The following is a 26485-nucleotide window of genomic DNA, read 5'->3' on the forward strand; positions in this document are numbered from 1 at the left end:
CGGTAACCTAATTGTTTGAGCCAAGAAGGAAATTTTACAGAGTTCACTTGTACTTCCTTTTATATGCAGACAATATAGTATATAACAATGTGGATTGTGGGCCGGGTGCGGTGGCTCACGCCTGTAATCCCAGCACTTTGGGTGGCCGAGGCAGGTGGATCACGAGGTCAAGAGATCGAGACCATCCTGGTCAACATGGTGAAACCCTGTCTCTACTAAAAAAATACAAAAAATTAGCTGGGCGTGGTGGTGCGTGCCTGTAATCCCAGCTACTCAGGAGGCTGAGGCAGGAGAATTGCCTGAACCCAGGAGGCGGAGGTTGCGGTGAGCTGAGATCGCGCCATTGTACTCCAGCCTGGGTAACAAGAGTGAAACTCCGTCTCAAAAAAAAAAAAAAAAGTGTGGATTCTGTAATCAGGTTGCATGAGTTAAAATAGCAGCTCTACAAGTTAACTTCTCTGTCTCACTTTGATGTCAGTAAAATGAGGATAAGAGTAGTACTCATTGAGGATTAAGTGAGATTATGTACATAAATGCATAATTTCTTTTTTTTAATTTTTGTTTTTTTCATTTTCTTTTTTTAAATTTTATTTTATATATATATGTAATTTCTAGTCCAGTGCCTGTCTCATAAATGTCGGTTATCATGCAGAAATATTTCCCAATATTTATTTTTATTACATTTATTCTGAAGGTAAAGTGAAATTTTAATTTAGAAATAATTTTAAACTTAAATAAAAATTACAAGAGGCTGAGCGAGGTGGCTCATGTTTATAATCCCAGCACTTTGGGAGGCCAAGGCGAGCAGATCACCTGAGATCAGGAGTTCGAGGTCAGCCTGGCCAACATGGGAAACCCTGTCTACTAAAAATACAAAAAGTTAGCCGGGCGTGGTGGCAGGCGCCTGTAATCCCAGCTACTTGGGAGACTGAGCAAGGAGAATCACTTGAACCTGAGAGGCGGAGAGGTTCCAGTGAGCTGACATTGCGCTATTGTACTCCAGCCTGGGCAACAAAGGCAAAACTCTGTCTCTGAAAAAAAAAAATTGCAAGAATAGTACCCCAAACACCCATATAACATCTGTCTAGATAAATTTTTTTTGGTAGAGATGGAGTCTCCATATGTCGCTCAGGTTGGTCTTGAACTCCCACCTCTGCCTCCCAAAGCTCTGTCTGGGATTACAGGTGTTCTAGATATACTTATTGAAAATTTGCCCCATCTGCTCTCTTTAAATATCCACATGATTTTTTTCTCAGTCATTTGGGTAGTAAGTCACATACTTCGTGTCTCTTCACCCCTCAGTGTTTCAGTGTGTATTTTCTAAGAATAAAGCTATTCTTTTAGGTAACTATGATACTGTGATCAAGTTCAGTAAATTTAACATCCATATAGTACTTTAATGTGTTGTCTGTATCTAGTTTTATCAATTGATCAAGCAATGTCCCTTTTTAATTTCTTCTATTTATTTTCTTATACCTTTTCTTATTCAGATTTTACAACCATATTTTTCTTTTTAAAAACTTTTTTTTTTTTTTAAAGACACAGGGTCTGACTATGTTGCCCAGGCTGGTCTGGAACTCCTGAGCTAAAGCGATCCTCCTACCTTGGCCTCCCAAAGTGCTGGGAGTACAGGCATGAGCCACTACACCTGGTCCCAAGTGTTTCTTTTTTATAGAATATTCTTTTCCTCTCCATTTTCAGGATTAGTTCTAAGGATTAGCTATCGTTTAGTTATCATTTCTGATTCATTTCTAAGTGCTGGGCTGATTGACCTGATCCATCATTAAAAGAAAAAAAATGTGGCTATATTTAATTAAGGTAAACTGAGACTGCTGTCCCTTTTTTTGTTTTTATATCTTGCCCTGTAATTATCTCATCAAGTTCTCTTAAAATTGGAGAGGCTTGTTGAATGTGTCTTCAAGTAATAGAAATAGGAAGAAACCTTATTATTTTTTTTTAGACGGAGTCTCATTCTGTCTCCCAGGTTGGAGTGCGTGGAGCAGTCTCACTGCAACCTCCACCTTCTAGGTTCAGGCAGTTATCCTGCTTCAGCCTCCTAGGTTGCTGGGATTATAGCTTTGTCATCATGCCTGCCTAATTTTTGTGTATTTTTTTTTTTTTTTTTTAAGTAGAGATGGGGTTTTACCATGTTGGCCAGGCTGGTCTTGAACTTCTGACTTTAAGTGATATGCTTGCCTCAGCCTCCCAAAGTGATGGAGTTATAGGCATGAGCCACCATGCCAGGACTGGAAGAAACTTTTTTTTTTTTCTTTTACCAGGAGAAGCTAGTCTTTCGGGATCATGGAAGAAACTTTTCTTGAGTACTTTCATAGAAATTGTTCTTTGGTACTTTATAATTTTTGGTCTATGGTATAGATTACATCTTTTGTCAGTTAAAATTTTTTGTGACGTGTCTGTTACAGTCATTGAAGTTCAGTGACTTAGAGGTATCTGTTTGAGAGGCAGCTGATTTGAATATAAGAGAAAGTTTGCATTATCTTGAGTTTATTATTATTATGTTTTTTTGAGGTGGAGTTTCATTCTTGTAGCCCAGGCTGGAGTGCAGTGGCTCACTGCAATCTCCGCCTCCTGGGTTCAAGCGATTCTCCTGCCTCAGCCTCCCAAGTAGCTGGAATTACAGGTGCTCGCCACCACTCCAGGCTAATTTTTTTGTGTTTTTAGTAGAGACGGAGTTTCGTCATGTTAATGAGGCTGATCTTGAACGCCTGACCTCAGGTGATCCGCCCCGCCTCGGCCTCCCAAAGTGCTGGGATTACAGGCGTGAGCCACTGCGCCGACCTCAGGTGATCCGCCTGCCTCGGCCTCCCAAACTGCTGGTATTATAGAGATGAGTCACCAGGCCTGACATATCTTGAGTTTTGAAAGACCAGTTTTTAAAAAACAAAACTCTTATACTCTCTTATTTGTATCTTTGTAGATACAGTTTTGAGAATTGTGAAAAATGGATAATACCAGTTTCTGTGTAGAGCTACCCAAACTGACAACTTTCTTGCATTTCTAATTTTCTGCGTTTTATACATAACTTAATTGTAATTATTGAAATAAATTATAGTTCATTTAATAGTGCATAAACATAATAGTTTATAGTATTTCTGTTTGAGACTAGAAGGGAGTCTCAGGTGGCACGTATCTTTGGCTAATTGTCTTTTTCTGATCTGTGCTTAGTTGATAACAGTTGCTCTGAACAAGGTATAGAGAAGCAAATCTAGGGACTGCCCATTTTAACTTTCTTCCTTGATCTTTATAGCTACATTGGGTTCCATTAGTGGTTTTCTAATTAAAGTATTGATCACAAGGATAAGAGAATTTGGATCATTGGCACCAACTCATCCTGCTTCTGAAGAAACAACTTGGTAGATGTGTGCCATGATTTATGAAGCATACTACCTTCATTCCTCTTTTCTTTACCTCATCTTTATCCTTAAATTTTATTTTATGAAGACGTTCAATCATTTGTCCCATAGAGTTTTTTACTGTCTGGATTTTGCTGTTTGCCTCCCAGTGGAGTAATATATCCTCCATATTTCCTGTGAATTAGGTGAGAGTGATTTTTAGGTGTAGTCTAATGACTATGTAGTGATTTTGCTGCCATATGGTTGCCATATTGTAGCTGCCATTTTATGTTTCCTGAATTTTATTAAATTATCTCCTAGTCCATTCACTCACTTCCTGATTTGTGTATTTGTCAGTGAACTTCTTCATTAGATGAGTATTTTTTTAGCTCTTGCAAATGAGTTTATTTCACCTTTCTCTACTAAAGACTATGTATTCAGTTTGAGATAAAGTTGTTCAAAGATAGTAATAAAAATCCCTGGTTCTCCAGGAGGCAGAGGCTGCAATGAGCTGAGATGGTGCCAATTACTTAGTTTTATAGCATTCATTAATTTAACCATTTTTTTCCTAAAACTTTCTGTGAAATAAATGTAAAGTGCTCCTCAAATGAATTACATATGTATATATATTTCATAATGAGGAAAACATCGTTTTACTATATGATACTTAGAGATTTGCTATTTTAATTTGAAGAATGTATTGTTTGTACTTTTCCTACACTACTGTTCCCTACTTAAATTAACATTAAAATATCAACATATTAAGGCTGGGCACGGTGGCTCATACCTGTAATCCTAGCACTCTGGGAGGCCGAAGTGGGTGGGTCACCTGAAGTCAGGAGTTCAAGACCAGCCTGACCAACTTTGGTGAAACCCTGTCTCTACTAAAAATACAAAAATTAGTTGGGTGTGGTGGTGGTCACCTATAATCCCAGCTACTTGGGAGGCTGAGGTTGCAGTGAGCCGAGATTGTGCCACTGCACTCTAGCCTGGGTGACATAGTGAGACTCTGCCTCAAAAAGAAAAAAAAATACTGCTTGTTGAAGTAATCTGAGCATCTTTTTTATTTCTGCTGTTGCCTAACTCTTTTGGATGTGATTTGACTTTAGTTTTTCAGTGTATTTACTTGTGCCTTCTCTTGTGCCAGAAATATTATCAGTTAGATGATGTGTTTCATAATTTATAGATAGACCATTTTTTTTTTTTTTTTTTGAGACAGAGTCTCGCTCTGTCATTCCGGCTGAAGTGTAGTGGCATCATCTCGGCTCACTGCAACCTCCACCGCCCAGATTCAAGTGATTCTCCTGCCTCAGCCTCCCAAGTAGCTGGTACTACAGGCGCGTGCCACCATGCCCAGCTAATTTTTGTATTTTTAGTAGAGAGGGGGTTTCACCATGTTGGCCAGGCTGTTCTCGAACTCCTGACCTCAAGTGATCCGCCCACCTTGGCCAATGAAAGTGTTGGTATTATAGGCATGAGCCACTGTGCCTGGCCAAGAGGGATCATTCTCATTTCTTTTTTTGTTTGTTTTTGAGAAGGGCCTCACTCCCTCGTCCAGCCTGCGATACGGTGGTATGATTATGGCTCTATGCAGCCTTGAACTCCTGGGTTCAAGCAGTCCTCCCTTATTGGCCTCCTGAGTAGCTAGAACTACAGGTGCATATGCCACCATGCTCAGCTATCTTATTTTATTTATTCTTTTTAGTAGAGATGGAGTCTTGATGTGTTTCTCAGGCTGGTCTCAATCTCCTGGCCTCAAGCAGTCTTCCTACCTGGACCTCCTAAAGTGTTGGGATTACAGGCATGAGCCCCCATGTCTGGCCCTGCTTTTATTTCTAATCAATATTTTCATATAGGTATTTCAGGAGCCAGCAGAGGAAGAACGAGATGGCAGAAAAAAGAAATATCCTAGTCCCCAGAAGACTCGTTCAGAATCTAGTGAACGAAGGTTCGTGTTTATCTTTAGTGAGGAAGACATTGATAACTCACTTTTTAGTTGCCTTGCAAGGGCATTAAAGAGATTTTTTAACATATATACTAACTCCTTTCTGTAAACTCATTAAAGAAAGAGGATGTTACTTTTCTTTCTTTCATTCTTTCTGTTTTTTGTCTTCGTCTTATTTTCTCTTCCTTTTATAAACAGTCATTATATGTGTTTTCCCCAAGAGCTCAGGGGTGGGAGCAGTCCCCTTAGAGAATATTAATGAAATGTTCCATTTGGTTAGGGGTGCTCAGTATTAAAATCATGCATATCATTTTTTATGACAAGTAGTACAACTTGTATATTGAATCATCAGTCTAACATAAAAAATTGGTCTTTGTTTAGGAACACTTTGTTTTGAGCCTTTTTTCTTTTTTAGTTCAAAATTTTTGTTTTCCCCTGCCCACCCCTCCCCATACTTTGGATTCACCTCTTTTTTTCATTCTCCCCACCCAGTATAATTGCAAAAGGGATGTTTTTTCTCTCTCTGTATCTATTAGAGGAATTATGTGGTAGTTTTGTAACTTTATAAAAAAGCATAGATATTACACATTTAGATAACACAAGGATAGTATTTAATGCTGTAGATTTGTTTGCAGACTTGGTTTCTATAGCCTGTATATGGCTTGTATATCTGTATATTATAGGACACGTGAGAAAAAAAGAGAAGACGGGAAGTGGAGAGACTATGACCGGTACTATGAGCGGAATGAATTGTACCGTGAGAAGTATGACTGGAGAAGAGGTAGGAGTAAGAGTCGGAGTAAGAGCCGAGGCCTGAGTCGTAGTAGAAGCCGAAGTAGGGGGCGCAGCAAAGACCAGGATCCAAGTAGGAATGTTGGTGAGTAGATGAATGTCTTCCTAAAAACTCTATAGTTGCTTATCTGTCTCTATCACAAGGGTACAAGAAATTAGCTTAAAGATAGATGTACCTTTAATATGTCTAAGCAACGTAAAAACTGAAATTGTCTCAAGAAACTCAATATTCATTTTGTTAGAAAACAGGGCTCTATTCTTGGGATGGGGTCAAGGGAGTTTGATTAAAAAGGAGCTATTCATAAGTGTATCATTGTACATGTCTAGATTTAACTCATTTTATATGATTGATACAAATATTCTTTAATCAATAAAGCTATCACTTCAGGAAGAAGGTTGTCTGCTTTTGCTTTTTTGTTTGGTTTTCTAAAAGTAATTAATTTGGTGTAAGGGTGCTTGAAGTTTATAAAATTAAGAAGAAAAAGTAAGTGAATTACTGGGATCTCAACCACTCATTTCCTGAGATACAAGTTTGGAAGTTAGTTCATAGGTAACCTTCTTATTAAATATCAGTGGAGAAACTGACTCTTTTTCATTAAGTGATGTTGAGACTATAAAAGATGATTTTGCACAAGTTGTTACCCAAGATATTGTTGATGTTCCTGCTTTTAGTATATATTAATAAAGAGAGCAGTGTGAGATAGGGATAGCTCGACAAGTTTAATTCAGCATTCTCATCTTTTCTGTTCTATGTGAGAAAATAAACATTAAGAACATGAAATATCTTTTCTCTTTGTTTTTTGTTCTTAATTTTGTCTCCAAGCAGAGCACAGGGAAAGATCGAAGTTTAAGAGTGAAAGGAACGACTTGGAGAGTTCCTATGTGCCTGTGTCTGCACCACCTCCAAACTCTTCTGAGCAGTATTCCTCTGGGGCACAGTCTATTCCCAGCACTGTTACTGTGATCGCACCTGCTCACCACTCTGAAAACACAACTGAGAGTTGGTCTAATTACTATAACAATCATAGCTCTTCCAATTCTTTTGGTCGAAACCTACCACCAAAGAGGCGATGCAGAGATTATGATGGTAAAAATCCCCACCTTTTCTCATATTGTGCCCAAAAGTACTAGCAAAGCAAATGTTGCATATATTGCATATCTTTTAGTTATAGTCCATTTTTTTTTTTTTTTTTCTTTTTTTTAGACAGAGCCTTGCTTTGTTACCCAGGATGGAGTGCAGTGGCACAGTCTTGGCTCACTGCAACCTCCACCTCCTGGGTTCAAGTGATTCTCCTACCTCAGCCTTCCAAGTAGCTGGGATTATGGGTGCGTGCCACCATGCCTGGCTAACTTTTGTGATTTTGGTAGAGACGGGGTTTTGCCATTTTGGTCAGGCTGGTCTCAAACTCCTGACCTCAGGTTATATGCCCGCCTTGGCCTCTCAAAGTGCTGGGATTATAGGTGTGAGCCACTGTGATGTGCCTGTAGTCCAAATTTTGTTAAAAGGGATGAGTGGGGAGGAGAATCTCTTTCGCCATATGCTATTTGCTTGTTTGATTTAATGGTTTGGCTCTTGTTAAGAGAATATTTAAATTTTACCCTTTTTAAGATTTTTGTTTGTTTTTTATATTCTCATTGTTTTTTCAAACATTGTATACTATAGTATATCATAAAATTTCATAGACACTAGTAATTATAATTTTTTTTTCCGAAACCGTCTCGCTCTGTACCCCAGGCTAGTGTGCAGTGGCACTGTCTTGGCTCACTGCAGCCTCTGCCTCCAAGTTTCAAGCAATTTTCCTGCCTCAGCCTCCTGAGTAGCTGGAATTACAGGCATGAGCCACCACACCCGGCTAATTTTTGTGTTTTTAGTAAGAGACAGGGTTTCACCATGTTGGTCAGGCTCGTCTTGAACTCCTGACTTCAGGTGAGCCACCCACCTCAGCCTCCCAAAGTACTGGGATTATAGGTGTGAGCCACCATGCCTGGCCAGGAATTATTATTATTATTATTTAAAACCCTGCCCCGCCCCCTGGAATTGTTATTTTTATTTTATTTATTTATTTATTTTGTGATGGAGTCTCTCACTGTTGCCTGGGCTGGTGTGCAGTAGCGCGATCCTGACTTGCTGCAACCTCTGCCTTCCAGGTTGAAGTGAGTCTCCTGCCTTAGACTCCTGAGTAGCTAGGATTACAGGTGCCTGCCACCACGCCCAGCTAATTTTTGTATTTTTAGTAGAGACGGGGTTTCATTATGTTGGCCAGGCTGTTCTCGAACTCCTGACCTCGTGATCCACCTGCCTCGGCCTCCCGAAGTGCTGGAATTACCGGCATTAGCCACCACGCCTAGCCAGGAATTGTTATTTTTTTTAGTAGTGTTTGGTGCTGGGAATTTACTTGATTTGCTGACTTTCCATTTGAATGAATGAATCCGTATATGTGTATTTCTTTTAAATTTTTATTATGGAAATATTTAAATATTCATAAAAGTTGACAAAATAATATGCTTAACCCCTGTATATTCATTATATCATTTAAATAGACAGCAACTCATGGGGAATGTTGTTTAATTTATACTCCCACTCACTTCTGTGGCCTGTATTATTTCAAGCAAGTCACAGACACCATAATTGTTTTCTATAAATATAGAATGCATATGGTTTTACATTTTACTTATTTTTATTTATTTAGGGATGGAGTCTCGCTCTGTCGCCTAGGCTGGAGTGCAGTGAGTGGTGCAATCTCGGCTTACTGCACCCTCCGCTTCCTGGGTTCAAGCAATTCTCTGCCTCAGACTCCCGAATAGCTGAGATTACAGGTGCCTCCCTGAAATCTACAGGTGGCAGCCCGCCACCATGCCCAGCTAATTTTTTTTTGTATTTTTAGTAGAGACGGGTTTTACCATCTTGGCCAGGCTAGTCTTGAACTCCTGACCTTGTGATCCACCCGCTTCAGCCTCCCGAAGTGCTGGGATTACAGGCATGAGCCACCATGCCCTGTTTTACTTATTTTAAAGTAGGGAATAGAGTCAAATCATAATTCAAGAATTACCTCATTCTGACCCTGATCTTTTAGCCACAGAATTCTCCTTCCCAAGGCCAATGTAATGTTATGAATGTGTTATGTATCTTTCCAAACATAGTCTGTGCATTTGTACATAAATAAATACATATACACATTTTCCCCACTTTTTTTTACTTAAAAGTATACTACTCATACTTCTGCATAATTTTTCACTTAGCAGTATTTCCTGGCATTTATCCTATGTTAAAACATAAAAAGCTTCCTCAATACTTATTATTATTTTTTTTTATGAGGCAGAGTCTCTGTTGCCCAGGGTGGAGTACAGTGGTAAAATCTCATCGCACTGCAACCTCTGCCTCCTGGGTTCAAGTGATTCTCCTGTCTCAGCCTCCCAAGTAGGTGGGACTACAGGCACCCGCCACCACACCCAGCTAATTTTTGTATTTTTAGTAGAGACAGGGTTTCACCATGTTGGCTAGGATGGTCTCCATCTCTTGACCTCAAGATCTGCCTGCCTTGGCCTCCCAAAGTGCTGGGATTACAGGCGTGAGCCACAGCACCCAGCCCCTCTTCTTAGTATTCTTTTTTATTTTTTTCTTTTGAGATGGAGTCTCTGTCTGTTGCCCAGGCTGGAGTAGAGCAGTGCAATGTTGGCTCACCGCAACCTCTGCCTCCTAGGTTCAACTGATTCTTTTGCCTCAGCCTGCCGAGTAGCTGGGACTGCAGGCGCCTGCCACCACAGCCGGCTAATTTTTATATGTTTAATAGAGACGGGCTTTTATCCTTTTGGTCAGGCTGGTCTCGAACTCCTGACCTCATGATCTGCCTGCCTCGGCCCCCCAAAGTACCAGGATTACGGGCATGAGCCACTGTGCCCAGCCTTAGTATTCTTTATGTACAAATATATGTTTAATTTATTCCTTGTTGATGTATGTTTGGGATGTTTCTATTATTTTTCTACTATGAACAGTGCTGCAAATGATAACTTAGTACATAATGTCCACTTGAATAATAATGGTTGCTTTAGAACAATGTAATGACAATACGTCATTGAGATTACATAATCTAGGTCAATGCCCTTATTCTCCCCTACCCCAAGCCTTTGCTAAATTGATGCTTGCTTAAAATATCTGAAAATTTCATTGCAAATGGTTTAGTCTAATGGTAATTGGTAACTTATTCTTGACTCTTAATTGCTGTCTCAACAAGTCGTAGTCTCATAGTATAAAAAGTAGAGAGTATCTTCCTTAGGTGTCATGAGAAGAAAAAAAAAAAGGTAGAGAGTACACATGCCTCTCTACCTTGGGGATATGTGATGCTTAACAGAGTAACACTGACGCTTTGGATTCTTTGGAGAAAAACACTTTGTAAATGAGATTGATGGGTTTTTCAGGGGCATATTTTGTTGTTTTCTGAACTTTAAGTAGTTCATAAGAAGATTTTTTTTTTTATTATTCTTTTTTCCACAGAAAGAGGATTTTGTGTACTTGGTGATCTTTGTCAATTTGATCATGGAAATGATCCCCTAGTTGTTGATGAAGTTGCTCTGCCGAGTATGATTCCTTTCCCACCCCCTCCTCCTGGGCTTCCTCCTCCACCACCTCCTGGAATGTTAATGCCTCCAATGCCAGGTCCAGGCCCAGGTCCAGGTCCAGGTCCCGGCCATAGTATGAGACTTCCTGTTCCTCAAGGACATGGTCAGCCTCCACCATCTGTTGTGCTTCCTATACCAAGTAAGTATATATCTGTTGAATTTTTCTTTAGTGGAGAATCCTATTTAGAAGAAACTCATCCCTTTTAGCTAACTTGATAGTCGTTTAAAGTGTTTGAAAAATAGAGTAATAATAGAATTTGGAATATATTCCCATAATTAAGATGCTGTTCTTTTCTTTTTTCCATCCATTATTGCATGGTGTTATTTGTATTACCACAGTGTAAATTTTGTATGTAGCAGCCTAACCTATTTTGACCTGCAGTCAAATCTAGTTATCTTAGGAAAGCCAATTTGTTTGTATTTATTTATTTATTTAGTTTTTCTTTAGAGATGGGGTCTCATTATGTTGGCCAGGTTGGTCTTGAACTCCTGGCCTCAAGAAATCCTTTCCCGCCTTGGCCTCCCAAAGTGCTAGGATTACAGGCATGAGCCACCTCGCCTGGCGAAGAAAACCAGTTTTTAAGGTGTCACAGAAAAAACATGTCAGGAGTTTTATGAAATTTTGCAGTCTTTTAAGAAAATCTCTTCAAGAATATTGAAATAATGTTAAACAATTTTTTTTATTAAGGACATTTTCAGGGTAGAATAATATGTGTGTTGCATGTACTGTCATCCAGCCTCAATGATTATCAATATTCAGCTATTTTGTCTCATTTATTTTCCCCTCTTTCCCATGTACTTTTTTTGGGTTGGGTTTTTCTTTTTTTCGCTGGAGTAAATTCTAAATGCCATGTCACTTAACCAGTATGTACTTCAGTATGGATCTCTTTTCTTAAGGACTTTTTGTTATTTAAAAAAAAAAAAATCAATATGCCATTATCACATCCACCAAAATTAAGAGTAAGAATGTTTTAAAGTGGTCACTTAAAAAGCGTTATTAACAGTTGCCAACATAGTAGAAATAGAAGTAAGACTAAATTTTTAAAAAGTAATTGAAAAAATTACGGAATTTTTTTCCATATGGAATTATGAATTGTTTCCACGTATGCAAAGATATGTATCGACTGGGCATGGGGGCTCACACCTGTAATCCCAGCACTTTGGGAGGCTGAGGCAGGTGGATCACGAGGTCAGCAGACCAGTCTGACCCACATGGTTAAATCCCATCCCTACTAAAGATATAAAAATTAGCTGGACGTGGTGGTGTGCCCCTGTAATCCCAGCTACCCAGGAGGCTGAAGCAGGAGAATTGCTTGAACCTGCGAGGCAGAGGTTGCAGTGAGCCAAGATCGCTCCACTGCACTCCAGTTGGGCTGGAGTGAGACTCCTTCTCCAAAAAAAAAAAAAAAAATTGCATCTACTTGGAGACATTTAACATTAAAAGATGGCAAATTAGGCTGGGCATGGTGGCTCATGTTTGTAATCCCAGCACTTTGGGATCCGAATTGGGTGGATTGCTTGAACCCTGGAGTTTGAGTTCAGCCTGGGCAAGATGGTGAAACCCCATCTCTACAAAAAAAATAGAAAAATTAGCCTGGCATGGTGGGGTATGCCTGTAGTCCCAGCTACTTGGGATGCTGAGATTGGAGGATGGCTTGAGGCTGGGAGGCTGAGGTTGCAGTGAGCTGAGATTGTACCACTCCACACTAGCCTAGGTGACAGAGCCAGACCCTGTCTCAAAAATAAATAATTAAATAAATAAAAGATAGCAAATTATTATTTTTAAAAATATTGCTATTCAGTTTATCTAAGCAGTACTTTTTTTTAGAATCCTGGCGTTTGTAATTTCCTTTCATTTAAGCAGTACTTTTAATGGTTTTCTTTACTTTTTAACATTTTATTTTGAAATAATTACACAATTACAGAATTATAATTAAGGAATTGCAAAAATGCTATAGCACGATTCTGAGCTTCCCTGCCATAAAGTATTCTATAGAATATACATTTCATGGCCAGGCACAATGGTGCACGCTTGTAATTTCAACACTTTGGGATCCTGAGGCTGGTGGATCACTTGAGCTCATGAGTTTGAGACCAGCCTGCACAACATGGCAAAAAACCCTACCTTTACAAAAAATACAAAAATTAGCCAGGCATGTTGGCCTGTGCCTGTAGTCCCAGCTGTTTGGAAGGCTGGGGTGGGAGGATTGCTTGAGCCCAGGAGGTTGAGGCTGCAGTGACCTGTGATGGCCTGACTGCACTGCAGCCTGGGTGACAGAGCAAGACCTTGTCTCAAATAAAAATAAAGAAGAATATATTTTATTATTAAAGTTGGTAAATGTTTGGAGGTAAATGTATATAATGTATGTATATACATTATATACATACAAATATATATATGTATGTATGTATTTTAACTTAGCATTTGTGATTTTTTCTTTTATTTTCTTTTTGAGACAAGATCTTACTCTGTCCCCTAGGCTCGAGTGCAGTGGGGAGATCTTGGCTCACAACTCACTGCAACCTCCACCTCCCAGGCTTAAAGGGATCCTCCCACCTCAGCCTCCTGAGTAGCTGGGACTACTGGCATGTGCCACCATGCCTGGCTAAATTTTTTTGGACTTTTTTGTAGAGACAGGATTCACTATGTTGCTCAGGCTAGTCTTGAACTCCTGGGCTCAAGCAGTTCGCCTGCCTCAGCTTCCCAAAGTTCTGGGATTACAGGCGTGAGCCACTGTGCCCAGGCCATATGTGAATATTTTTAATATTATCACATAAACAGTATAATTGTGAAGCTCAAGCTGAGATTTTATTTCCTAGATAAAGCAACATCATTTTATATATAGAAACTCTAAAATAAAGAACATTATCTCAGTGTGGAACATAATCTGTTTAAAAGTTAAATTCAAGAATACTATTTCTCCCGATGTTTTACTATGAAAAGTTTCAAGCAAACAGAAAAGTTGAAGGAATTGTACTTGTGTACTTACCATCTAGGTTCTACACTTAGCATTTTACTATATTTATGTTAGCACATGTCTTTCCATTTCTCCATTTTTACTTTTGATGATTTTCACAGTATGTTGTAGACATCAGTACACTTAAACATGCTTATCATTAACTTGAATTCTGTAGAACTTTACCATCACCTTAGAAAGTTTCTGGAATCCTCTTCTTAGCCATTCTTCACCTTCACCCATAGAGGCAACTAGTCCTGCCTTTTTTCACCCTAGATTAGTTTTGCTTGTTCTAGAACTAGGAATGTTCTTTTAATGAATCATACAACTCACAGTGCTTAAGCTTGCATATATCAAATTCCTTAATTCTGTTCAGAGCCAAATTAGGTATTTTATATAATGAGTATCCAAGTTAGTACTAGTATGGTTTTTTTTTTCTTTTTTTTAAGACGAAGTCTTGCTCTGTTGCCTAGGTTGGAGTGCAATGGTATGATCTTGGCTCTCTGCAGCCTCCACCTCCCAGGTTCAAGTGATCCTTCTGCCTCAGCCTCCCAAGTTGCTAGGATTACAGGTGTGTGCCACCACACCCAGCTTATTTTTGTACTTTTAGTAGAGACAGGGTTTCACCATGTTGGTTAAGCTGGTCTCAAACTTTTGACCTCAAGTGGTCTGCCTGCCTTGGCCTCTCAAAGTACTGGAATTACAGGCATGAGCCACCATGCCCGGCCTCGAATGGCACTTTTATTAGGAGATATTAATGCTGTACTTTTTACTTTTTGTTATCTGTAGGACCACCCATAACACAATCAAGCTTGATAAACAGCCGTGACCAGCCTGGGACAAGTGCAGTGCCCAATCTTGCATCAGTGGGAACAAGACTACCTCCTCCTTTACCCCAGAACCTCCTTTACACAGTATCAGAACGTAAGTGCATGCTGTTTGACTTAAAATTGACAGGGTATAGAAAAACCAAGTTGTTTCATATCAGTATTACCCTTTAAAAAATTGTAAATAGTTTTTGTTCTTATGAATTCTAAAAGTTGTATTTGTATTCGCAATACAGTTTATTGTGTGTTTATGCTATATAGCCATATTTTAATTTCATGTGATATGGGAGAGAAAGGCAAGGCTTTCTGTTTTGGAGAATTTTACTTTGCCATAGCGTAGCAACATTTAGTCTCTCCTTTTTATTTTTTTGAGATGGAGTCTTGCTCTGTCACCCAGGCTGGAGTACAGTGGCACAATCTTGGCTCACTGCAGCCTCCATCTTCCAGTTTCAAGTGATTCTCCTGCCTCAGTGATTCTCCTGATTCTCCTAAGTAACTGGGACTAGAGGCATTTGCCACCACGCCCAACTGATTTTTATATTTTTAGTAGAGATGGGGTTTCACCTTGTTGGCCAGGCTGGTCTTGAACTCCTGACTCAGGTGATCTGCCTGCCTCGGCCTACCAAAGTGCTGGGATTACAGGTGTGAACCACCATGTCCAGCCTAATATCAAGTCTCTTCTAAAGGAAATTTATTTTGAAGCTTTTAAAAAAAATTGTTTATCTGATTGATTTTCTAAAACATAAGACTTTTATCTTAAGAAGTATACAAAAGATTGGGCTAAATATGCCTAATAATTAACTTGCATACTGAAATGAAGATAGCATCATTTAAATTGTAATGTTCTGTGTTTAGACTGTTTGTGACGTTCGTGTTTGATTATAATAATACATTTTTCTTGAACCCTAATTCTCTTTTATTTCTTAGGTGTTATTGTTTACTAAAGCTTTAAAAAATTCCTTTCTTCAGAAACATTTTTTAAAAAGGTAGTTGTGTTAAAAATGTTAAATTAGAAGATTTTATTTTTTTGCAAGGACAGGTAACTTTATGGATATGTTCATCTTTTGTGTAACTATATTTATCATAAATTTGGTTTTGCATCCTAAACATTTCTTCGTCTCTTTTATGTCTTGGAGAGGCGATTCAGCAGACTGGTTAAGCCCAGTTTCAAATCCTGTTGTTTTTTTTTTTTTCTCCTTAAATGACTCATTGACCACTACATTTCCTAAGTTATAAAATGGCCAACAGACCATAGAAAGATAATTCTTTAGGCTCCTGCTTGAAACCAACAGCTTCAGCAAACTGCTGGCCTTGATTCAGGGCCAATTTTTTATTTTTTTATTTTTTTAATTTTCAAATCCTGGTTTTATCATTTACTGTCTTTGTGACCTTGAGCAAGTTGCTTAGCCTCTCTGTAGCTCAATTTCCTCTTTAAAATGGGAATAATATTACCTCATTAAGGTTGTTTTGAGGAATAAATTAATACATCTAAAGCATCTAAAAAAGTACCTAGCCACTAGTAAGCTATAAGGATTCTTTATTATATTATTGTAGCCACTATTGTCTCCTGAGAATTTCAAACTCTCTGAAATCGAACCTATCAACTTCCACCATCCCTGTTTTCTCAATGGAATAACACCCACCTAATTATCTAGAATTGAAACTTTCACAGGACTGACTTACTGCTTTGCTTTTTTACATCTAGTTAATGAAAAATTCTCTTTTTTTCTTTGAAGTAGCCCTTTCTATTTCTTATATGGCCTCTGCCTTCATCCACACTAGATGACCTCACATTTGGATTATTACTATAGTCTACTTGACACCATTATGTTTTATTTTTAACTTCCCTAAGTCATACCACATACTACTACTAAGCTAATATTCCTGAGAAAACCAACCATGAAAGTTCCTTATACGAACTTTCCAGTGGCTACCATTTCTTTCTGAACCATCAACAAACCCCTCTCTAGGGCTTCTAACTCTTCTTTTTTTTTTTGAGACAAAGTCTTGCTCTGTCACCCAGGCTGAAGTGCAGTGGTACAATCTCAGCCCCCTGCAACCTCTGCCTCATGGATTCAAGCAATTCTTGTGCCTCAGCCTCCCTAGTAGCTGGTATTACAGATAGGTGTCAGTATGCCCAGCTGATCTTTTTGTATTTTTAGTAGAGACAGGGTTTTGTCATGTTGGCTAGGTCTCAAACTCCTGGCCTCAAGTGATCTGGCTTCCCTGGCCTTGCAAAGTGCTGGGATTACAGATGTGAGCCACTGCACCTAGACCTTTTTTTTTTTTTTTTTGAGACGGTCTCACTCTGTTGCCCAGGCTGGAGTGCAATGGTGCCATCTTCGCTCACTGCAGCCTCGACCTTCCGGGCTAAGTCATCCTTCCACCTCAGCCTTCCAAATAGCTGGGACCACAGGCATGTGCCACCATACCCAGCTAATTAAAAATTTTTTTGTGTGTGTGGAGGCTGGGCGTGGTGGCTCACGCCTGTAATCCCAGCACTTTGGGAGGCCGAGGAGGGTGGATCACAAAGTCAAGAGACGGAGGCCATCCTAGCTAACATGGTGAAACCCCATCTCTACTAAAAATACATTAGCTGGGTGTGGTGGCACACGACTGTAGTCTCAGCTACTCAGGAGGCTGAGGCAGGAGAATCACCCACCCGGGAGGCGGAGATTACAGTGAGCCAAGATCGCGCTACTGCACTCCACCCGGGGCAACAGAGTGAGACTCTGTTTAAAAAAAAAAAAAAAATTTTTTTTTTGTAGAGTTGGAGTCTCACTATGTTGCTTAGGCTGGTCTCGAATTTTTGGGCTCAAGTGTCTTCCACCTGAGTGTCCCAAAGGGTTGGGATTACAGGCGTGAGCCACTGTTCCTGGCCTTTAACTCTTTATATAATCTACCTCTTCCTTCTTGGCAATCTTTGTCCACTGTTCCTCAACATGTACCTTCTCTGATCATGCCAATTATACCCTTTCTGTCCCCTGGTCATGACTCAGCTCCCTCCCCCCATCTTCATTCCTGCCAATATACTCTCCCTTTACCTCTTTCTAGGCCCAAATACTAAGTATTATACTTGGAAAACATCATTGCTCACTTCTGTTTATTTATTTATTCATTATTTATTTAAGACAGAGTCTTACTTTGTTACCCAGGCTGGAGTGCAGTGGTGAGATCTCAGCTCACTGCAACCTCTGCATCCTGTGTCCAAGTAATTCTCATGCCTCAGCTGGGATTATAGGTGCCTGCCACCACACCGGCTAATTTTTGTAGTTTTAATAGTGATGGGGTTTCACCATGTTGGCCAGGCTTGTCTTGAACTCCTGACCTCAGGTGATCTGCCATTCTTCGGCCTCTCAAAAGTGCTGGGATTACAGACGTGAACCCCTGTGCCTGGCCTATTGCTCTGTTTTAAACTCCTACAATACCAAAAAGCATTTATTATATAATGATATATATATAGGCTGTTTGATTTTTTAATTTTTTTTTTTTTTTTTTTGAGACAGAGTCTCACTCTGTTGCCAAGCTGGAGTGCAGTGGTGCCATCTCTGTTCACTGTAACTTCCGCCTCCTGAGTTCAAGCCATTCTCCTGCCTCAGCCTCCCGAGTAGCTGAGACTACAGGCGCATGCCACCACGCCCAGCTAATTTTTGGATTTTTAGTAGAGACAGGGTCTCACCGTGTTGGCCAGGATGATCTCGATCTCTTGACCTCGTGATCCGCCTGCCTCAGCCTCCCAAAGTGCTGGGATTACAGGCATGAGCGACTGCACACGGCCCGATTTTTTTTTAATATATGTAAATCTTATCTTCAACTGAGCTTCTACAGAACAGAAATCACATCTGATACTCAAGTAATTGTTTTTCCTTTTTCATATTTAGTATCTCTCAGTGTTCTGATTGCTATAGTGTCTTTTCATAGAACATATTTGTTGCTCATTTTTTAATTATGGGAAATCTCAAATATATATACAAATAAAGAGGACAGTTTATTGAACTCCCATGTATCAAGTATGATGAAGTTCTTTGTACCTGTCCCTTTAACAGTTTCAGCAGTTATCAATTTATAGCAAAGCCTCTTTTATCTATTTCCCCCCAAATCAGCTCTTGATATTGTTTGCCTTTTGGACTTGGAAATATGAAAAAGTGGACTATTTATTCCAGAGTCTGTTGTAGATGGCATATTTTTATACTGTTAAATTTGGTATTATGACTCATGATAAAAATTCCATTTTGTTTTTAATTTAAAAAAATCTGGCAATTACCATTTATTTTTATTATATTGTTAAATTTAACATTGTGACTCACTCTGTGAATATTCCATTTAGTTTTAATTTTAAAAATCTGGCAGTTACCTTTTATTTCAGTGACTTAGCTTAATAAGTAAACTAATTTGGCAAATATTTATTGAGTGCCTACTATGTGCTGGGCATCATGCCAGATACTGGGGAGCCAAGGTGAATAAGCTATTAGACCTCATGTTTTTTGAAGTCCATTTTCTCTTTTCTTTAAAAGTAATACTATTTTGTGATGTAACAGTAAAACCTTTTAGAACTGTGTTTCCAAACTTTTTTTTTTTTTTTTTTGAGACAGTCTTGCTCTGTTGCCCAGGCTGGAGTGCAGTGGCACAGCCTCCACCTCCCAGGTTTAAGGTTGTGCCTCAGCCTCCTGAGTAGCTGGGACTACAGTTGTGGGCCTCCACACCCAGCTAATTTTTATATTTTTGGTACAGGTGGGGTTTTGCCATGTTGACCAGGCTAGTCTCAAACTCTTGGCTTCAAGTGATCTGCCCCCCTTGGCTTTCCAAAGCGCTGTGATTACAAGCATGAGCCACCGCGCCTGGCCTCTAAACTCATTTTTTAGAGACTGGTAACATTTCTAAGAAAATTCTTGGGACCAATACAGTTAGCAACTTCTTATTTGCCAGGTTAAGGTCTGTATATGAAAATATCTAATACTTTAATTTTAAAGATACATTTTTAAACTGAAGAAAGGACATAATCTCAGAATAAAAGACAATCTTTTTAAAAATTTATTTAAAAGTTTTAAAATTTTTAGTAGACACAGGTTCTTGCTGTATTGCCCAGGCTGGTCTTAAGTTTGTGGGCCCAAGTGATACTCCTGCTTCAGCTTCCCAAAGTGCTGGGATTGTGGGTTTGAGCCACCATACCTGGCCTCAAGGACAATCTTTTAATTATTAAAAAAAAAAGATCTTTTGTATGTAGAAGCAGGGTCTTGCCATCTTGCCTAGGCTGGTCTTGAACTCCTGTGCTCAAGGAGTTCTCCTGCCTTGGCCTCCCAAAGTGGTTAGGATTATAGGCATGAGCCACTGTGCCTGACTCAATCTTTAATACTTGATTTTATGAAATAGCACTATATTTCCTCCCTCCCCCCGTTTTTGTCTTAGAGCAATAACAGGTAATAGTTTCCCATTAACATTTGTGAATTACTGCTTTAGAGGATTGTCTTATATGCTGCATCAGTGTTTATAAACAGATTTGATTGGTTGGCAACTGAATATTTTGAAAGTTACAGAATATTCATATTGAACAATTCAGAAGTCTGCTCTGCAGAGAAATGTGTGGTTTTCTTCCTTTCTCGAGTATCAAACTGATTTTAAAAGATATAGAGAAATTTTGAAAACTAGTAGAAAGTTCCTGATAATCTAAACATTAAAAAAGGGGAAGGGTGTAGTATAGTTTGTCAGTCATAAATTTTTTTTTTTTTTTTAAGATGGGTTCTCGCTTTGTTGCTCAGACTGGAGTGCAGCGGCATGATCTGGGCTCATTGCAACCTCTGCTTCCCGGTTTCAAGTGATTCTTCTGCCTCAGCCTCCTGAGTAGCTGGGATTATAGGCATGTACCGCCACACCTGGCTAATATTTTTTTGCGTTTTCAATAGAGATGGGGTTTCACCATGTTGGCCAGGCTAGTCTTGATCTCCTGACCTCAGGTGATCCACCCACCTTATCTTCCCAAAGTGCCGGGATTACAGGCATGAGCCACTGCTCCTGGCCTCAGTTTTTAATATTTATTAAGTTTATATTTCTAATAAGTTTTCAATGTCTTTCCATTCAGTTGGTTTTGAAATAGGTTTTGGGCTGGGTGTGGTGACTTGTGCCTATAATCCCAGCACTTTGGGAGGCTGAGGCAGGCAGATCACCTGAGGTCAGGAGTTTGAGACCAGCCTGGCCAACATGGTGAAATCGCATCTCTACTAAAAATACAAAAATTAGCTGGATGTGGTGGTAGGCACCTGTAATCCCAGCTACTTGGGAGGCTGAGGCCGGAGAATCACTTGAACCTGAAAGGTAGAGGTGGCAGTGAGCTGAGATTGCACCATTGCACTCCAGCCTGGCTAACAAGAGTAAAACACTGTCTCAAAAAAATAAATAAAGTAAAATAAAATAGTTTAAAAAATATTGTTTTGAGACAGATAATTGAATCCTTCACATTGTTCGAATTTATTTTTCGAAATACAGGTCAAGCATTTCCAGTCTGAAATGTTCCAAAATTAGAAACTTTTTGAGTGCCAATATGATGCTCAAAGGAAATACTCATTGAAGCATTTTGGATTTTGGATTTTAAGATATGTGATGTTCAGCTAGTAACTATAATTCAGAGATTCCAAAATCTAAAAAAAATCTGAAATCTGAAACAGTTCTGGTCTCAAGCCTTTTCGATATGGGATACTCAACTCATACTATAATTGGTAATTTCAAAAAATTAAGAAGTTTGGTTCAAATGAAGTAAAAAGCTATATGTATGTTTGCAGTGTGTAATAGAGAACTTGAGCTATCTTGAAAAGTTTAACTTAAAGTTGGGAAGGTTTAAATTATGGATATTTTATTGTCATTAAAATTAATATTAAAATTCACAGCACAGAAAATATAGATGAAAAATGCATATCAAATGATATTTAGTTGTAAAAATTATGTCATAAGGACCCAAGTAAACACAGAAAAACAAAATCTGGATTTTTGAAGGTAGAAATTGGTATCTGCTCAATGTTAAATACTGGGTATACAGATAAATAAGGCATGGTCATCTCCTAAGAATCTAAAAATCTAGTAGTGGGAAAGAAATATGTTTAAAAAATATCCCCACAAAATGAAAACCCAGTACAGTATATTTTGCTATTATAGATTTAAAAAAAAAACCCCAGGTAACAAAGGAACTAATTCTGTCAGAAATAAAACATTTATTTAGACTGCAGTTGTTACTTGTTTTAGAAGAAAACAAGTGGATGTTAAAAGAAGAAAAAGAATTACCATGGCCGGGTGCAGTGGCTCACGCCTATAATCCCAGCACTTTGGGAGGCTGAGGCGGGTGGATCACGAGGTCAAGAGATAGAGACCATCCTGGTCAACATGGTGAAACCCTGTCTCTACTAAAAATACAAAAATTAGCTGGGCATGGGGGCTCGTGCCTGTAGTCCCAGTTACTCGGGAGGCTGAGGCAGGAGAATTGCTTGAACCCAGGAGGTGGAGGTTGTGGTGAGCCAAGATCGAGCCGTGGCACTCCAGCCTGGGTAACGAGTGAAATTCCATCTCAAAAAAAAAAAAAGAATTACCTGATTATAAAACCAAATAGGATATACATGGTTCCTGGTAAAGTTAATATTGGCTGGATGCAGTGGTTTAAATTCAGAGGCCAAGGTTGGGAGGATCACTTGAGCCCAGGAGTTCAAGGCTGCAGATAGTGCTATTATATTCTAGCCTGGACAACAGAGAGAAGTAAGACTCTGTCTTTAAAATATATATATAGATTATAATTTAGAAAATACTTTGAAATTTTTTTTTTTTTTTTGAGTTAAAATGTCAGACTATGAAAATAAATAAATACCTGTATTTGGAATTTTGTGTAAAGACAGCAATCAGCTGTTAAAATCAACTATTTCCTCTGAAGTACTTAAACATTTTACCCACACCCCTCCTTTATTTCTTTTTGAGACAGGGTCTTGTTGTGCTGCCCAGGCTGGAGTGTGGTGGCATCATGGCTCACTGCAGCCTCCACCTTGGCTCTGGAAATCCTCCCACCTCAGCCTCCTGAGTAGCTGGGACCACGGGCACGTGCCACCATGCCTAGCTAATTTTTTAGAATTATGTAAAGGTCAGGTGTTTCTGTGTTGCCCAGGCTGGTCTTGAACTCCTTGGGCTTGAGCTATCCTCCCACCTTAGCCTTCCAGAATGCTTGGATTATAGGCATGACCCACCACGCCCAACTTTCCCCAATTTTAAAAAACATTTATTTATTTACTTTCTTTTTTTAGAAGCAGGGTCTTGCTCTGTTGCCCTGAGCAAGGGTGGAGTATAGTGGCATGATCCTAGCTCACTGCAGCCTTGAACTCCTGGGCTTAAGTGATCACCCCACTGCAGCCTCCCAAATAGCTAGACTGTGCAGGCACGTGCCACCAGGCCCAGCTAGTGTTGAATTTGTTGAATTTTTTTTGTAGAGAGTCTTGCTGTGTTGCCTAGGATGTTCTCAAACTCCTGGCCTGGAGCAGTCCTCTCACCTGGACCTCCTAGAATGCTGGGATTAGAGACCTGAGGCATTGCATCTGGACCCCTATTTGCATGGGGATTTCTTGGTGGGAGACCAGAGAACTTGCTAGACAAAATCTAAAAGAGCTCTACCACTGCAGCCTCCAGGTTTGAACTCACCAACTCAGTATATACTTTGGCTTTTACCAGACCGTTACTAAGTATACTCTCTTTTCTACCTCGCTTTTGGTCTGTTCTGCTTCTTGAAGAAGCATAGTAAAAATATTTTGTAACTGCTAAGTTCATTCGTTGTGCTGAATGTGTGAAAAAGTAAGAGTAGTAGGTAACATCCTGGATTCTGGAGGCTGATTCTTAGGTTGAAGATAACTGTCCAATCTTTTTATTTTTTTTGAGATGGAGTCTTGCTCTGTTGCCAGGCCAGAGTGCAGTGGCATGACCTCGGCTCACTGCAACCTCTGCCTCCCGGGTTTAAGTGATTCTCCTTAAAGTAGTTGGGACTACAGGTGTGCACTACCACGCCCAGCTCATTTTTGTATTTTTAGTAGAGACAGGGTTTCATCATGTCAGCCAGGATGGTCTTGATCTCTTGACCTCATGAAATGCCTGCCTTGGACTCCCAAAGTGCTGGGATTACAGGCGTGAGCCACTGCACCCAACCACTGTCCAGTCTTAATATAAATTCACATAAATCTTTATTTCAGAAAATACTTTTCCTATTAACTGTATAAAATTATTAAAACACAATAATTATAAATTTGAGATTTGCTCATTTAATTCTGTGGAATACACAACATTTCTATTTAGAATAATGGACTTGATGGCTAGAAAAGTAAGTCAGTGTCTAATAGAGTCCTTGTATATTGTCTAGAGCAGGGGTCCCCAATACCTGGGTCACGGTGGCATTAAACTCTCATAGGATAACCAACCCTATTATAAATTATACATGCAGAGGATCTAAGTTGCGCACTCCTTACGGGAATCTAATGCCTGATAATCTGAGGTGGAACAGTTTCATCCTGAAATCACCACCTCCACCCACCCCCACCATTCGTGGAAAAATTGTCTTCCTTGGAACCTGTCCCTAGTGTCACAAAACTTGGGGACTGCAGGTCTAGAGGCTTTCTCCCTCTTGTGTTTGACTTGATTCATGTTGTATTAGTTGTGATATTGTCCATTTCAACACACAGATATTCATCCAAAGAAATAATTGTCATTTGGGTACTTTAAGCTGTCATTTTTTCTTTAAGTGACTGACTTCTACTATGCATCAGGCAGTGTTTAGGCCTTGGAACTTCCCAAGTGTGCCAGGGACCTTGTATTCTAATAGAGAAGACACATAAATATGGCCAGTATTGGGTTTTTGTTTTTTCTGAGTTTGAGTTTTTAACTGAATACTTACAATTTTTTTTCCTGTGAATACTCTTAAAGACAAAATCAGGAAAATTACACCGAGTGGCTAAAATTTTAGGTTGAATAAAAACTGTCTTTAACTGATAAGAGTTAATATTAAGAAGGTGAAAATATTGATATTAGACATGTTACCTAGATGAACAGTTTAAGATGGGAACATGAACTTGGGATGTTTACAGTTTGGAGTTATCAGTCACTCTCTACCCTGACCAAAACAAAACTGAATGAATATAAATTCTGACAGGCTGATCTTCACCATTACTGTAAACCTATTTGATCTCAAAAATTTTTTTATTATGTAGCTGGCTGTGTGGGCTTTCGACTATATTCCCAGCCTCTCTGGAGGCTGAGGCAGGAGGCTCCCTTGAGGCCAGGAGTTCCAGCTGCACTGAGCTGTGATGATGCCTGTGAATAGCCACTTTACTTTAGCCTGGATAACATAGTAAGACCTCATCTCAAATTTAAAAGAGAAAACATTATTTGGAAAATTAAAAAAATAACATATATAAAAGTAGACTGACATAATGTAGTGAATCTCCTTGTACTTATTTTTGGCTTCAGCAGTTAATCAATGTGGTTAATCTTTCTTCATCCATAACCTACTCCTGACTTGATTATTTTAGCGCTGTGTTGTTTTTCTTTTAGACCATATCTTGCTCTGTCGCCCAGCCTCGAGTACGGTGGCACAATCTTGGCTCACTGAAGTCTTGACCTCCTGGGCTCAAGCAGTCCTCCTGCCTCAGCCTCATGAGTAGCTGGGAGCACAGGTGCATATCACCACACTTGGCTAATTTTTAAATTTTTTGTAGAGATGAGGTTTCCCCATGTTGCCCAGGTTGTTCTCAAATTCCTGGACTCAAGCAGTGCTCCCATTTCAGCCTCTGGAAGTGCTAGGATTGTGATATTGTCCATTTCAACATACAGATATTCATCCAAAGAAATACTTAATTGTCATTTGGGTACTTTAAGCTTTCATTTTTTTACTTTAAGTAACTGTTTGATTTCTACTAACCATGCATGGCTGATTTTTAAAATATTTAGTAGAGACAGTCTCAGTATCTTACTCAGACTGGTCTTGAACTCCTGGGCTCAAGCAGTCCTCCCACCTTGGCCTTTCAAAGTGTTGGGATTATCACATCTGAGCCATCATACCTGGCCTTAGTTTTTATTATTATTTTCTCTTCTATGGCTCCTTAAAATTCAACTTAATGACATGATTGTTTTAGAATAAGTCCCAAACATAACAGCATTTCACTTGTAAAAACTTACATATCTTTAAAGATAATAATTAAACATATATGCACACAAAATCATACATATACACAGGTACTATTATCACAGCCCCCCAAAAATTGGTAACAGTTTACTATTGCTTGTGAAATACCCAGTTTTCATATTTCCCAATTGTATCATAAATGTCCTTTTATACCTGGTTTATTTGAAGCTATATCCAAACAGGGTTATATATTACATTGAGTTGGTATCTTTCTTAAGTCTTTATAGCAATATCCTTTACTTCTTTTTTTTTTTCCTTGGCATTTATTTGTTGTAGAAACAGATCATTTGTCCTGAAGAATTTTCTCACATTCTAGACTTGGCAGGTTCATCTTCTGGTGTCATCTAACACATTTCTTTGTCCCCTGTATTTCCTGTAAATTGGAAGTTAGAGCTAGGTATTTGACGAGATTCGTTTTTTTTTTCTTTTTTTGACAAGAACATTTTATAGATGGTGTTATGTACTTCCTACACAGTACATTATGATGTTTATAATGTCTGGTTGTCTCCTTTCTGTATTATAAATATTTATATTAGTGTGTAGAGGTGTTTTCATTGTGATCCATTCATTTTAAAACTTACTTATTGGTTTCAACAGCCATTTTTGATCATTGCCTGGATTTGCTGTTTTATGTGATACTCTAAATCTATAGTTTCTTCTACATTTATTGCTAGCATTCCATATAGTTGACTGTAACAACCATTTGGTTAACCTGAAATGCAGTTTTTACAGAAGAGACAAGATGTATGTGTATTTTCTTTCATTTATCAATTTTAAGAATCTGTTGATTCCCTAGTTTTTTCCAA

At 39.0% G+C, this 26485-nt stretch overlaps 1 protein-coding gene and 2 non-coding genes across 6 annotated transcripts in view; 1 reads left to right on the forward strand and 2 right to left on the reverse strand.

Moving 5' to 3' along the window:
- The window catches only part of RBM27 (RNA binding motif protein 27), an 85278-nt gene that overhangs the window by 18428 nt on the left and 40365 nt on the right, over positions 1-26485 (forward strand). For 2 of the 4 annotated variants that reach the window (XM_012458571.3, XM_012458684.2), the window contains exons 4-8: positions 5210-5301; positions 5982-6175; positions 6914-7177; positions 10583-10846; positions 14454-14588. In XM_012458571.3, the coding sequence (XP_012313994.2) occupies positions 5210-5301; positions 5982-6175; positions 6914-7177; positions 10583-10846; positions 14454-14588 (949 nt within the window). The remainder of the gene's footprint in view (positions 1-5209; positions 5302-5981; positions 6176-6913; positions 7178-10582; positions 10847-14453; positions 14589-26485) is intronic. The other 2 variants (XM_012458611.2, XM_012458734.2) reach the window with 1 other exon arrangement.
- On the reverse strand, positions 15677-15817 carry LOC135270670 (small nucleolar RNA SNORA2/SNORA34 family). Its single transcript, XR_010338813.1, has one exon. It is a non-coding gene; the product is annotated as a small nucleolar RNA SNORA2/SNORA34 family (small nucleolar RNA).
- LOC135270662 (U7 small nuclear RNA) lies at positions 23067-23130 on the reverse strand. The gene has a single exon (XR_010338805.1). It is a non-coding gene; the product is annotated as a U7 small nuclear RNA (small nuclear RNA).

The sequence above is a fragment of the Aotus nancymaae genome, unplaced genomic scaffold (assembly GCF_030222135.1).
Source record: "Aotus nancymaae isolate 86718 unplaced genomic scaffold, 86718_ANA_hifiasm-v0.15.2.pri h1tg000064l_1, whole genome shotgun sequence".
NCBI lineage: Eukaryota > Metazoa > Chordata > Mammalia > Primates > Aotidae > Aotus > Aotus nancymaae.